Genomic DNA, 12,550 nt, shown 5'->3' with positions numbered 1-12,550 from the left:
CGCCTGCATAGCCTGTCGTTTCAATAGATAGGCTTCATCAGGTTAATAGAATTTTGATTGATTGATTGATTGATTGACCACAGGCCTGGCAGACTGTATAGGAGATGATTTGCTGACCCAGGTTTTGTAATCATCTCGCACTCAACCACAGTGTGAAGTTGAACGGTTTAGATTATCGATCGTCGCTGTCTGTTTCCTTGTGCCTCATCTGCCGCGTTGGTAGACCGAATAGCATTCCGTGTCTGTTCACACGTCGTCGTTGACGATCAGTATGTGAACAGAGTATAAAGCAGAAGTAGTCGTCGACGACCAAAGAGTCTCTCTCTCATCCATTCCGCCAGGCTTCGCTTTGTTCCTTAATACCTTTAATCCTCATTCTTTCGTTCGACCTACCACTTCGTTCCTTTTACTTCCTACGATGTCTCTCCGTCAGATCATAGTGCTGGCCACTTGTATCGCCGCTGGGCCCAACTTCAATGAGATGGCCCAGGCGGCCGGAAAGTTGTGGTTCGGTTGTTCCATTGATACCGGAGCTAACGCCTACCAGGACGAGACCTACATGAACATTTTCAACCAGGGCAGCATCTTCGGTCAGACCACCCCCGGGAATACCATGAAATGGCAGTTCACGGAGCCCGAGAATGGTCAGTTCGACTTCAGGGAAGGCCAGAAGACCATCGATCTGGCCCAGAAGTCGGACAAGAATGTCCGCTGCCACAATCTGGTCTGGACTGAGCAACTGCCGGACTGGGTCTCTGGCGGCAATTGGACCAAGGACACTCTGTTAAAGGCGATGAAGACCCATATCATGAAGGAAATAAACAATTACGGGAGCGATTGCTACTCGTGGGACGTTGTCAACAAGGCTGTCAACTATGACGGTAGCTACACCGACAACAGTAAGCCTGTCCTGGTCAAGTAGAATCCTACACTATTGCAACCCGACTAACTCCCTCGCAGTCTTCCTGCAGACTATCGGTGAAGACTACGTCCCCTACGCCTTCCAGTACGCCCACGAGGCCGTGCAAGCCTCCGGTGCCGACATCAAGCTCTTCTACAATGACTACCAGCTGTCCATGCCGGGCGACAAGGTCAACACGGTCGTGAAGAAGCTCATCCCCGCCATCCAGTCTGCCGGCGACTACATTGATGGCATCGGACTGGAATCTCACCACACGACCTCCTATTACCCGACCGCCGACCAGCTGAAGTCCGTGATGTCGCCTGCACCGACACCCCGTGCTCGGACGAGGCCAAGGCCGACCAGGCCCAGGCCTTCTATAACACCGTCTCGACCTGCGTGAACACTGAGGCCTGCAAGGGCATCACTCTTTGGGACTTCAACGACAAGTACAACTGGATCCAACCTGACACTAACGACGGATCTGGCGAGGCTTGCATGTACGCCAAGAATACACTGCTAAGCCTGCGGCCACTGCGGTGGAGGAGGCCCTCAAGGGCAAGGAATGCTCGGTCTGCTAAGGTTCAATCGCTATCGTCTGCCCAATTTCTCGTGCAAGACCTGGTTGGGTGTCATTGGGCACCAAATTCGGGCTTTTGTCGGCGTACAGATCTACTTCACTTCTTCGGACTACTTAGCAACTATTCCTTTGTACATCTCAATTGATTTTTACTACTATAAGAACCCAAGCTCCTTCATTTAGCACAAGCTATGGCCTAATGCGTATCAAATCATGTCCAACCGCAACCTGGGCTGCTTACCACTACCATGTATACGCTACATGCCCCTCACATACGCTTTGGGTTCTGAGGAAATTGTCGGACCATGCTAGTTTGGAGACGGACCTCTCGAGGCGACCCTCGTCGTTTTCAGAACCTATGAGAGCTTTTTTCGTATGCTCCCGTGATTGAAGGAAATTGAAGTCCGCCTGCAATCCCATGCAGGAGGGCAGTGAGTGTCATTTTGTGTCTGGATCTGGAAAATCTCCGTAAGTCCCAGCAGTCCTTGCTCATGGACATGGCATTTCTACTCTCACGGGGCCAGGCAAGTCGGTGGCCCACCGGAGAAACATGAGGTATGAACAACGCCACAGTGCTACTGCGGGGTCTTCGACGCATGGAGATAGAATGATGCATTCTAAAGCAGGATTGATTGGAGTAAGTACTCCTTTTTAGAAACGCCAGAGCATCATTATGCTGTCTGGTCAACTCATGGTATATAAGGGAACACTACCATTTGCAATCTCCAGTGATCCCATCACATCAGTATCCTGTGTCAGTCCTTCAAGTTCAACTACAGCATCACCATGCGTCTCTTCGTTCCCCTTGTCTCATTCCTGGGAGCCGTCGGTGCGCTGCCAACCCCCAATGCCCCGTCGAACGACACCCTAGTGCAAACCACTCTCCCGACCAGCTTCCGGTGGACTTCCAGCGCCCCCCTGATCGCGCCCAAGAGTGACAGCTACAATATTGCTGGCTTAAAGGACCCGTCGATTGTCAGCTACGGCGGCAAATACCACGTGTTCGCCAGCACCGCGAAGGCATCGGGGTATAACCTGGTCTACCTCAGTTTCTCCGAATTCAGCCAAGCGGCATCAGCTACCTTCCACTACCTCGACCAGACCCCAATTGGCACGGGCTATCGCGCCGCACCGCAGGTCTTCTACTTTGCGCCGCAGGGACTGTGGTATCTCGTCTATCAGAACGGAAATGCCGCCTACTCGACAAACCCCGACATCAACAACCCGGCGGGATGGAGCGCCCCCAAGACCTTTTTCAGCAGCATGCCCAGCATCATCGTGCAGAATATCGGCAACGGATACTGGGTCGATATGTGGGTCATCTGCGACGCCTCTACCTGCTACCTGTTCTCGTCCGACGACAACGGCCACCTCTACCGGTCCCAAACCCCCGTGTCCAGCTTCCCCAACGGCATGGGCAACACAGTCATTGCGCTGCAGGACTCGAATCGCTACGCCCTCTTCGAGGCCGCCAACGTCTACAGCACCGGCGATGGCAAGTACCTTCTCCTCGTCGAGGCCATCGGCAACGACGGCGCGCGGTACTTTCGCTCCTGGACCGCCTCCAGTCTGACCGGCACCTGGACGAGTCTCGCAGATACCGAGGCTAATCCATTCGCGCGGTCCAATAACGTGGACTTCAACAGGAATACCTGGACCAAGAGTATTAGTCATGGCGAGATGGTGCGCTCGCAGGTTGATCAGACTATGACCATTAGCCCCTGCAATCTCCGCTATCTGTACCAGGGGGTGGATCCGAGTGCCAGTGGCGACTATAACGCGCTGCCGTGGAAATTGGGCATCTTGACGCAGACCAATTCGGTGTGTTAGCGATTGAGATGGAGGACTGTAGCGTTCTGGCAGCTGGCTGGAGGCAGATCGACTAATCGCTGGCTTTTGTTGACACAAGAAGCCTCGACAACGTAGCTTTACATTATCCATTCCCTCCCTTCTCAGTCCACTGTATTATGTCCAATAACAGTTACCTTGAGCACTCCGTACTTACGCTTGTGAGTAAGAATAGTCACCCCAATCATTAATCCACGCTCAGTTCCAAGCCCGGGAGGGCATCGGCGGTTTGCCTCGGTCTGGCCACGGAAATACGATTCCCCTAGGACTAGCATACTGAGTAGCGCTAGAGTCCTGGAGCTAGTGAGGATTCCTTGTTCGAGGCGGGCCATTCCGTCTTCTCTGAGCAAGGAAGAACGAACGTACTTCGTAAGAGAAACAGAAGCAGTGGGGTGGATCAAACACTAGAAGGGATTGACACCAGGCTTTAGGTGGGCTCAGTCGATAAGCCTATCGGTCTATACTCCTCTTTTTGTCTTGCACTTTTCCAGCCCGTGCCTGCTTAGGCAAATGGGTCTGTGTGGGCTATCCTTTCTGGGCAGTAAGCTAATCGGTTGCTGATTCAGTGATTAGTGATTTGGCCCCGGTGACGTTATTTAAGCCCGTGTGCGCGGTTCTATTCGCGATTCAGGATCTCTAGACCCTGGGAGGCCCACTTGGAGCAGCCCTAAAATAGTCTCCCCACCGCAGTTTCACGTCCTTCGGCTAACTTCTGCCTAAATGCATATCTGGATGTTCTAGGCTTTTTCTTGCAGGATCAGGGTGTCCATGAGCCGAGCCTGCCATGGCGCCTTGTAGTGTGAGCCACATGTGCTGGGATGCCACGATATTTTGCAAACCGCATGTTCGATCATCAAACAGTAAAAGCAAATCCGCCCTGCCGAATGATTCTTCACGTTGAGCTCTGGCTACTGAGCTTCTTGTAAGCTTCAAGATGCGTCAACGCCGGTGCTGAGAATGGCAGCAATAGGTCCTTGGCCAGAAATAAGGACTAGTGAGGTGCAGCCCCTGTCACTAACAAGACCGGCTCTCTTTGTCGTTCCCTAGAATTCCTAAGGAGTACTGCGTGTCTAATTTTGGAGGCGCTCCAAGTCGCCGTCGAGCCTGAATGAAATGAGAGTCAAACATTCTGTTTCATCTAGCTAGGTGATTCCAGGAACTGCTAAAATGGCCATGTTCAGTACCTTTATATACTTCGTTGTTCCTCAATGTTCTTGCGTCCTCCATCCATCCTTCCTTTTTTTTTTTTTCCTCTCTTCTTCCTCGGGGCATCTGCTCATTCTTTCGTTCTTCAAACCGACAGGCTCGACGTTCATTCCCTATCTCCAAAATGAAGCTCACTTCATCCGCTCTTTTCTTGCTGGCCAACGCCCTCCCGCTGGTTTCGGGCCACTACGTCTTCTCTACGCTTATCGTCGACAGTGAATCCACCCAGGAATACGAGTATATCCGCAAGAACAGCAACGGATACCAGCCCACCCTGGCCTCCGACATCCTGAGCAATGACTTCCGCTGCAATTCCGGCTCTATGGCCTCCGCCGCCAGCACCAAGACCTACCAAGTTGCGCCCGGGGCCGAGATTGGCTTCAAGCTCGGCTTCGGTGCCACCATGAAACACCCCGGCCCTCTGCAGATCTACATGTCCAAGGCCCCAGGCGACGTGACCAAGTACGACGGCTCCGGCGACTGGTTCAAGGTCTACCAGGAGGGCGTCTGCAGCGATATTTCGGGCGGCCTCAAGGACGAGGACTGGTGCACCTGGGACAAGGACACCGCGTCCTTCACCCTTCCCAAGGATATCCCGGCCGGGCAGTACCTGGTGCGCGTCGAGCACATCGGCCTACATCGCGGGTTCAGCGGCAACGCCGAGTTCTACTTCACCTGCGCCCAGATCGAAGTCACCGGCTCAGGTGCCGGCTCGCCCAGCCCGGTGGTCAAGATCCCCGGCGTGTACAAGCCCGACGACGCGAACATCCATTTCAACATCTACAACCCCGTACCGACGTCGTACGATCTTCCCGGCCCTGCCATCTGGTCTGGCGGTGGTGACTCCTCTGCCGCCCCGGTTGTCTCTGCTCCCGATTCCAACAACGCCGTCGCCGCTACTTCTGTTGTTCCGACTACCCTGGCGACCGTTTCCAAGGCTCCGACGGCGGTTCCTGCGCCTTCATCGAACAATACGATCAAGAAATACTACCAGTGTGGCGGTCAAGGATGGACAGGCTCTGGCTCCTGCGAAGCTGGCACTACCTGCCGGGCGTGGAACCCCTGGTACTCCCAGTGTGTGTAGGTCCTGTGGCAGGGATTTTGTTGTTGATTGGGGTGCTGTCAAGATTTCATTCTTCCCTTCTTTCACATAATATTTGACCTGAGAGTTTTCAGAGAACGTTGCAGGACACTGTTGATCCTGGGTAAAGATATATATTTAGAATTCAAAAGCACGGACGGCCTTTTGCACTATTTCAATTACACCTCCCTAGCAGTAACTAGTATAACAGCCCTCACGTAAAGTGTAACTAGGGAACAAATTACAAATTCCGTAACAGTCAACCCTAGTTATCAAATACCTGTAGAACTAGTTAACGTAATCTACGGGCGAGGGGAACACACGGGTGAGGGGAACGTTTTCTCCGCAACCTCCGAAAATCCTCAACTGATCACTTTCAACACGCCATTCTTTTTATTATTATTACACAAAAATGCCTCCTTCTCAAGAAGCCCGAATTCAATTGGCTATTGACGCGTATAAAAATAAAAAATCCAATCAAAATCAAAGGCTGCTGCAATATTTGGGGTGCCTAAGACTACCTTTTGGAAGCCGCTTAATGGAATTCAATCACGATCAGAAACACGCGCCAATAACCATAAATTGACAGCTCTTGAAGAATAAGACCTTTCCAAGCACCTGCTAGATGCAGATAAACGTGGCTTTTCAATTCGACCGGAGTTTCTGCGTGGAATGGCGCAAATTTTACTTTACAGGCGCACACAAGATCCTACTGCAACTATAGGTGTCAACTGGGCATTTACTTTTATCAAACGCCATCCAGGACTGCGTACACGATATAATCGAAGAATAACATACCGGCGTGCAAAGCAGGAGGATCCAAAGGTTATAAGACCATGGTTTGCGACTGTACAAGAAGCGATTCAAGAACACGGCATACATGAGGATGATATCTGGAATTTTGATGAAACTGGCTTTGCAATGGGGCTCTATACAACATCTAAGGTTATAACTGCAATAGAGCGCAGTGAGAGACCTCGCAGAGTTATCCAAGGGAATCGTGAATGGGTTACAATCATTGAATGTGTGAGCTCTAAGGGAATTCATACCACCAATGGTTATCTTGAAAGGAAAAGAACACCAAGCTCCTCGGTATCAAGAGTCTAATATTCCTCAAGATTGGAAGCTCACCAATAGCGCTAATAGCTGGACAACAGATGAAATAGGCCTTCAGTGGCTGAAGCAAGTGTTTGATCCTTTTTCTAAATCACATTCAACTAGTGCGAAGCGGTTGCTCATTCTTGATGGCCATTCAAGTTACCAAACTGCAGATTTTGATGATTTCTGCAAAGAGAATGCAATTATCTGTCTTTGTATGCCTCCGCATACATCTCATCTTCTTCAGCCACTCGTTGTTGGTGTTTTTGGACCGCTTAAACGCGCATACGGAAAACTAGTTGAGGATGATGGTAGCTGGAAATTTCCATATTGACAAGGAGGATTTTCTACACCTATATCCTTCTGCACGTGAAACAGTCTTCACTCAAAAAAATATATGCAGTGACTTTGCAGGATCAGGTCTTAAACCACTTGATCAAGACCGAGTTCCTGAGAAAATCACCTTTCAACTTCGTACACCAACACCGCCACTACTTGTTGAAGGCTCAATATCATCTGCTTTTCAAACACCCCAGGATCCTCGTCAGATTGATCGCAAGGTTCAAAGCCTACAGAGAAGTCTTCAAAAGAAAAGAACGCTTTCTAGCAGTCCAGTCTCTCATTTTCAACACCTTGAAAAGGCCGCGCACATAGCCATGAATATGAATCTTCTTCTCCAAGAAAATAAGGTTCTACGGGCTGAAAATGAGCGAAAAATAAAGAAGAAAGCGAGAAAACGTGCTTCCCTAGTAATTGATCTCTTTATATCTGTACAGGAAGGTCGTGACCGTATTCAGCAGCTTGATCAGGTAGTTAATACGCAGGTTGAAGATACTGAACCTAGGCCTCGCAAGCGGGCTCCACAACGCTGCAGTGGTTGTAGGACTGTTGGGCATACAATACGGAGTTGCCCTAGTAAATAGCTATGTATTTCATCTTTTAAATAGTCTAATTTAATAGCATTGGTGGCTGAAATGTTTCAATACTCTTATGGCTGCGGAGAAAACGTTCCCCTCATCCGTGTGTTCCCCTCGCCCGTGGATTACGTTAACGGAGCATGCGTCTCCGGTCATCGCACCAAGATTTCTAAAGTTTTATCTGAAATCCCTCCTGCGAAGCATGCGCGGTCCACACCTAATGCCTGTCCATGTTCAACGTTCCACATCTTTACCAGTATGTTTCTTTCACTGTGTTGGCCATAATAGATGGATGGACGGAACTTTGTTAGGAATAAATGCCTCAGTTGGAGCTGCCCCAGACAGCATCACCAATAGGAGTATCCTGGATATAAGACTTGAACTCATCGGCAGTGTTCACCCACAGGTTGGCGCCGTTAAACAGCTTCATGTTGTCGTTGTAGAGGCCAGGGATCTTGTAAGTGTCGGTAGGCGAGCCGCTGCCGGAGCCGGTGACCTTGACTTGAGCGCAGCTGCAGAATACGGTCAGATCGTGCCTCTATAAGACGGCGCCATGATGCCAGTTTAACTCACCTGTAGAAGAATTCGGCCTCGTTCACATGAGACTGGTGGAGACCGACGTGCTCTGCGCGAACAAGGTATTCACCAGCCGGGGTATCCTCAGGGATCTGGAACTCGAGCTGCGAGTCGCCGTAGGTGCACCATGCGTCCTTGGTGAGGTCGCCGTTCTCGTTGCACAGCGTCTGTTCCCAGATCTTGAACCATTCGCCGTCGCCTTCGTACTCTTTGACGTTGCCGGAGGGGGCCTTGGACATGACTGAACGCGGAATAGTAAGTTAGAACATTGACTGCACGACAGGCGTATAGTCTGAGGAGACATACAAACTTGACCAGGGCCAGGATGGGCGATGCTGGCATCGTAAAATAGCTTCATGGCAATAGTATCACCGGCAGCAACTTCGGCGACCTCGGTCTTGGCGGCATTGGTGAAGGAGCCCAGGTTGCAGCGGAAGTCGTTGTCCTTGGGGGTCAAATTGTCGAAAGTGTTGGAGAACTTGGTGGGCATGTAGTTCTCCTGGCGAGTGGTCTGGCGGATGTACTGCCAGTCCTCGGAGGCCACACCGTTCAAGACCAGCTTGCTGAAAATGTAGTGGGCCGAGGCGGACTGGGCCAGGGCAGCGACAATCGCAACAAGAGCAGAATGCTTCATTTTGGTTGAAAGAATGGGTAGAATATAAAGAATTTAATAATGAAAGTGTACAGAAAGAGCGGAAAACGTCTACGCCAGGTAGAGCAAAAGTAAAACGAGAAAGAATGAACTTGAATGGTATTTAAAAAAGAGAAGCAACTTCACCTGCACATAGAAGACCCTTTTATAGGTCTGTCTGGCCCTTCAGGCCTTGGACCCTGGACTTTTCTGAGGTCTGCAGCTCTATCTATTTGATACACTCACCCTGAGTCTAGATCCCTTGCTCAATCCCTGCCTGCAAAAATAATCCTGAGCAAGTCATGCAACTCAGTTCATTCGACATTATTCAGTCTCTTATTTCTTGGCAAACCGCTCGGTTCAAACCGACCCTAAACCTGAATCAGATAAGAGCCGTCTCTGCCTTGTTTTGAGTTGAAACTAGGACAGGCCGGCAGACGTCAAAGCGGTTGAGATGCCGAGGTCAGGCTTCAACATCGCCAATTCCTTTCCAGTCCTCGAAACAGAGTAGCGAGCAGTCATTTCTATTACTAGAAATCCATTTTCTCTATAGGCGACTGAAGACGACAGATCAAAACCATTATGTTCCGCGGTGGTCCGAAGAGACATATTTCGGCATTACCTTTCTGCCCTTTTAATCCCCTTAATTATTTGGAGTAGAATGCAGATGACTCGTACACGGATGCACAATAAACCTTCAAAAGACTTCCATCTAAGCAACTGTCACGTATCGGCTGTGTATTCTCTTTCCATCATGGAGTAGGAGTCCAGGACTTATTTGATAGACCCCAGGGCGGAGTGGATCTCGCGAGTGGATGCTCGACAAACAAGTCCTAGACAGATTAGCAGCATATCCCACAGCCTATGACAAAGCGAGGTTTACTATTCCTGGGCCGTGGGTGGGGTTCCTTCGGTCAATAGCCTGTTACAAACCCCTGTCACCGTTCGGGGACCGGGAGACTGACTAGTAGGGGAAGATGGGTGGTTGGGCAATTGCCGTTTCGAGGATCGCGGTGAGCTTAGAGACTAGAAAAGTGGAAGGTCCTGCCGTACCTTGCAATTTGCTACCTGACAGCTTGCTAAGTATAGTATGTGCGCTAATTCAGGGCATCTTTGACCTGGATCCAGACTCCCCGTTCCCGACGAGCCCTAAAGAACGAACCCCCAATTTACCGAGGCCTGGAAATTGATGGGTGGGCCGAGGGACCTGCGTCGGCTTGGTGGTTTCACGTACTCCGTAGGACTGGAATGGTCGTGTTCTTGGGCATGTTCGCTTTCTTGTCGTCGTCTTGGCCTGCCATAATGATAGTCCCTCTGTTGGATAACGACAACGTGAGGAAGGTATCCCCAAGAGCACACATTGAAGGTGTCAGGAAGGAAGGATATGGCATGACTAGTACGCTTCTGCATGATAAGCATTGATACACGGTATGGAGTGCTGCTTTTCTAGAAAGCCTGCTGTGCGTCTAGCTGTCTACGGCTTCATATTCATATCTCCACCCCCCGCTCCCCCGAGAAGAAACCCCGACTTGCCGGGCTGGTTGATTGACGAATGCTGACGCTGTACTCGTCACCAAGATAGAACAATATCGCACTTCTCCTGGCCCTCGCGGCTTACGCATCCCTGGCCATCTCTCCTCTGGACTCTCTGGACTATACATGTCGCCAAGGAGCGGTCGAAGATGACCGAAGCAACGGCTCAAGGCGCTATCAGAATGTGGGTGCCTAAAGCGTATCTAACAAGTGTCCAGCCGTTAGAACCTGTGCGTCGACTATTTTCAGGATTCCACCATATGTGAGGAACGTCTTCGGAGTCAGGAGTAAGATCCTTATATCCGTAGAATCCCATACTGATGACATATGGTGGGTGAGCCGAGCATATTCATGGATCAAATCGTGGGAATATGGGTTGAGATATTCTATCACCACACACTAGGTAGACCTCGACTAAGATTGAAGACGCTCCAATATCCGGTAGATCTCCGAGGTTTAGAATCTAGATATTTGTGGGGTTGCCCGGCCAGACCACTCAGAATCCATTGATTACGACGACGACGAATGCAATCCAGCATTGGAGAAAGTCGTAACATGGCGGGGATGAAGAAACAGTTGCTGGGCTGCAAAGTGGCCTGGAGCGAGAAGACATAAATGGCTCGGCATGACTTTTCTACATCGTGGACAACCATTCTGATCAGCTCAGTTCGAACAACGCATTTATTCCAGCTTTCCCAGTCACCATGGTCCAGATCACACCTCTTGTCCTGGCCGGAATGGCTATTTTCGGCTCAGCTTTTGCCCGCCCCAGTCACGACATTAAGGCCGAAGCCGCTGAGCGAGCTGCGTTCATGAAGCGCACTCCAGTGGAAAAGCGAAGCCTGGGACACTGCGCCGACACCCTCAAGGCCCGTGGCCATACGAGCCGCAGCATTTAACGTCGCAACAATGCTGTCCAGAACATACGCCGCAGCCTGGGACTGTCCGGTATGCATCAGCGTCATCCTTCCGTATCTTGATTGAGACGAATAACCAACTCACTCAAACCGCATTTACCAGGCCCTTCTCTTAAATGGCGCTCGTTCGAGTCTGCGCTCAATACTTCCCATCACTCTAACATGGAGGGAATAACCCAATACCACAACCCCGAGGATCTGTTCAAGGCCGAATCCACCTGCGTCCTGGCTGACGACATTACTGAAGGCCCTTACTGTAAGACTGGCTCAATCCCTTCTTGCTGCTCAGCTCGTGCGCTTATAGATGGAAGATATGTCTGGCGAATACGTGCGCAGCAATATCGCCGAAGACTAGTAAGGCGTTCCTCTCTACCTGGACATCTAGATCATTGACTTTAACACCTGCGAGCCGGAGCCTCAGATATATATGGATATTTGGCATTGCAACGCCACTGCAAGCGCTGGTCTTTGTTCAAGTTGGCGCCCAGGATTAACACATGGGAATCGATAGGGTGTTTACTCCGGTCTCGAAGCTAGCACCAACGGCAACGACAGCGACGCCAACCTGGACACCACCTCCCTGCGTGGTATCCATAAGTCGGACGAGAACGGCGTGGTGACTTTTGAATCCATCTTCCCCGGTCACTATACCGGCCGTGCCACTCATATTCACGGTACTCCCGGCACCGCTATCTCCATTTACCCTAGCAAGGAGGCATAGCTAATGCGAATTTGCAGTCCTGACTTACAGCGCCAACGAAACCCGAGAGTTGGCCAACGGCACGATCTCCGGCCTATAATCTACTCACTCCTCCCACATCGGTCAATTGTTCTTCGACCAGGATCTCATCACGGACGTGGAGAACCTGTCTCCTTACACAGATAACACCCAAGAGCTAACCACCAACGCGAAGGATGACATCCTCGAGGGCGAGGCCGAAGACATCGATCTCTTTATGGAGTATGTCCTTCTCGGGGACGACGTCAGCGATGGTATCTTCGCCTGGATCTCCGTGGCCATCGATCCGACCTCCGACAGGGAGTTGAGCCCCGCTGCGTACTTCACTCACGATGGAGGTGTCGAGAATGAGAACAGTGATATGGGCGGTGGCCCTGGTGGCGCTAGCCATTCGGGTCCTCCCTCTGCCAGCGCTGCGCCCAGTTCTTAGGTCGCTACCAGATCCTGCTCGTTGAGGTAACACAGGCTTGGTCAGTTTGAGTGTTATCTGGTGTCGACAAGTTGGTACGTTTTACTTTGTGGT

General features: G+C 50.9%; 5 protein-coding genes across 5 annotated transcripts; 4 read left to right on the top strand and 1 right to left on the bottom strand.

Moving 5' to 3' along the window:
* Window positions 1-418: 418 nt before the first annotated feature.
* Window positions 419-1,304, top strand: KD926_004440 (endo-1,4-beta-xylanase; the record flags this gene model as incomplete). Its single annotated transcript, XM_053097971.1, has 2 exons — window positions 419-899; window positions 961-1,304. The coding sequence occupies 2 exons, from the start codon at window positions 419-421 to the stop codon at window positions 1,302-1,304; spliced, it is 825 nt and encodes a 274-aa protein (XP_052958237.1).
* Window positions 1,305-2,267: 963 nt separating this feature from the next.
* KD926_004439 (uncharacterized protein) lies at window positions 2,268-3,311 on the top strand (the record flags this gene model as incomplete). The annotated part of the gene is made up of 1 exon (XM_053097970.1): window positions 2,268-3,311. One exon carries the CDS (start codon window positions 2,268-2,270, stop codon window positions 3,309-3,311), a length of 1,044 nt encoding a protein of 347 aa, XP_052958236.1.
* A 1,348-nt stretch (window positions 3,312-4,659) lies between these two features.
* On the top strand, window positions 4,660-5,619 carry KD926_004438 (lignocellulolytic auxiliary activity family 9 protein; the record flags this gene model as incomplete). The annotated part of the gene is made up of 1 exon (XM_053097969.1): window positions 4,660-5,619. One exon carries the CDS (start codon window positions 4,660-4,662, stop codon window positions 5,617-5,619), a length of 960 nt encoding a protein of 319 aa, XP_052958235.1.
* A 2,334-nt stretch (window positions 5,620-7,953) lies between these two features.
* On the bottom strand, window positions 7,954-8,841 carry KD926_004437 (lytic polysaccharide monooxygenase auxiliary activity family 9 protein; the record flags this gene model as incomplete). The annotated part of the gene is made up of 3 exons (XM_053097968.1): window positions 7,954-8,143; window positions 8,205-8,448; window positions 8,514-8,841. 3 exons carry the CDS (start codon window positions 8,839-8,841, stop codon window positions 7,954-7,956), a joined length of 762 nt encoding a protein of 253 aa, XP_052958234.1.
* A 2,234-nt stretch (window positions 8,842-11,075) lies between these two features.
* Window positions 11,076-12,457, top strand: KD926_004436 (uncharacterized protein; the record flags this gene model as incomplete). Its single annotated transcript, XM_053097967.1, has 4 exons — window positions 11,076-11,244; window positions 11,392-11,544; window positions 11,822-11,962; window positions 12,171-12,457. 4 exons carry the CDS (start codon window positions 11,076-11,078, stop codon window positions 12,455-12,457), a joined length of 750 nt encoding a protein of 249 aa, XP_052958233.1.
* Window positions 12,458-12,550: the final 93 nt, after the last annotated feature.

Source organism: Aspergillus affinis (assembly GCF_023601865.1).
Source record: "Aspergillus affinis strain CMG 70 chromosome Unknown NODE_20_length_373750_cov_87_641216, whole genome shotgun sequence".
Lineage (NCBI taxonomy): Eukaryota > Fungi > Ascomycota > Eurotiomycetes > Eurotiales > Aspergillaceae > Aspergillus > Aspergillus affinis.
Note: the sequence above shows the minus strand (reverse complement) of the source record. Positions and strands in the feature narration are given on the sequence as shown.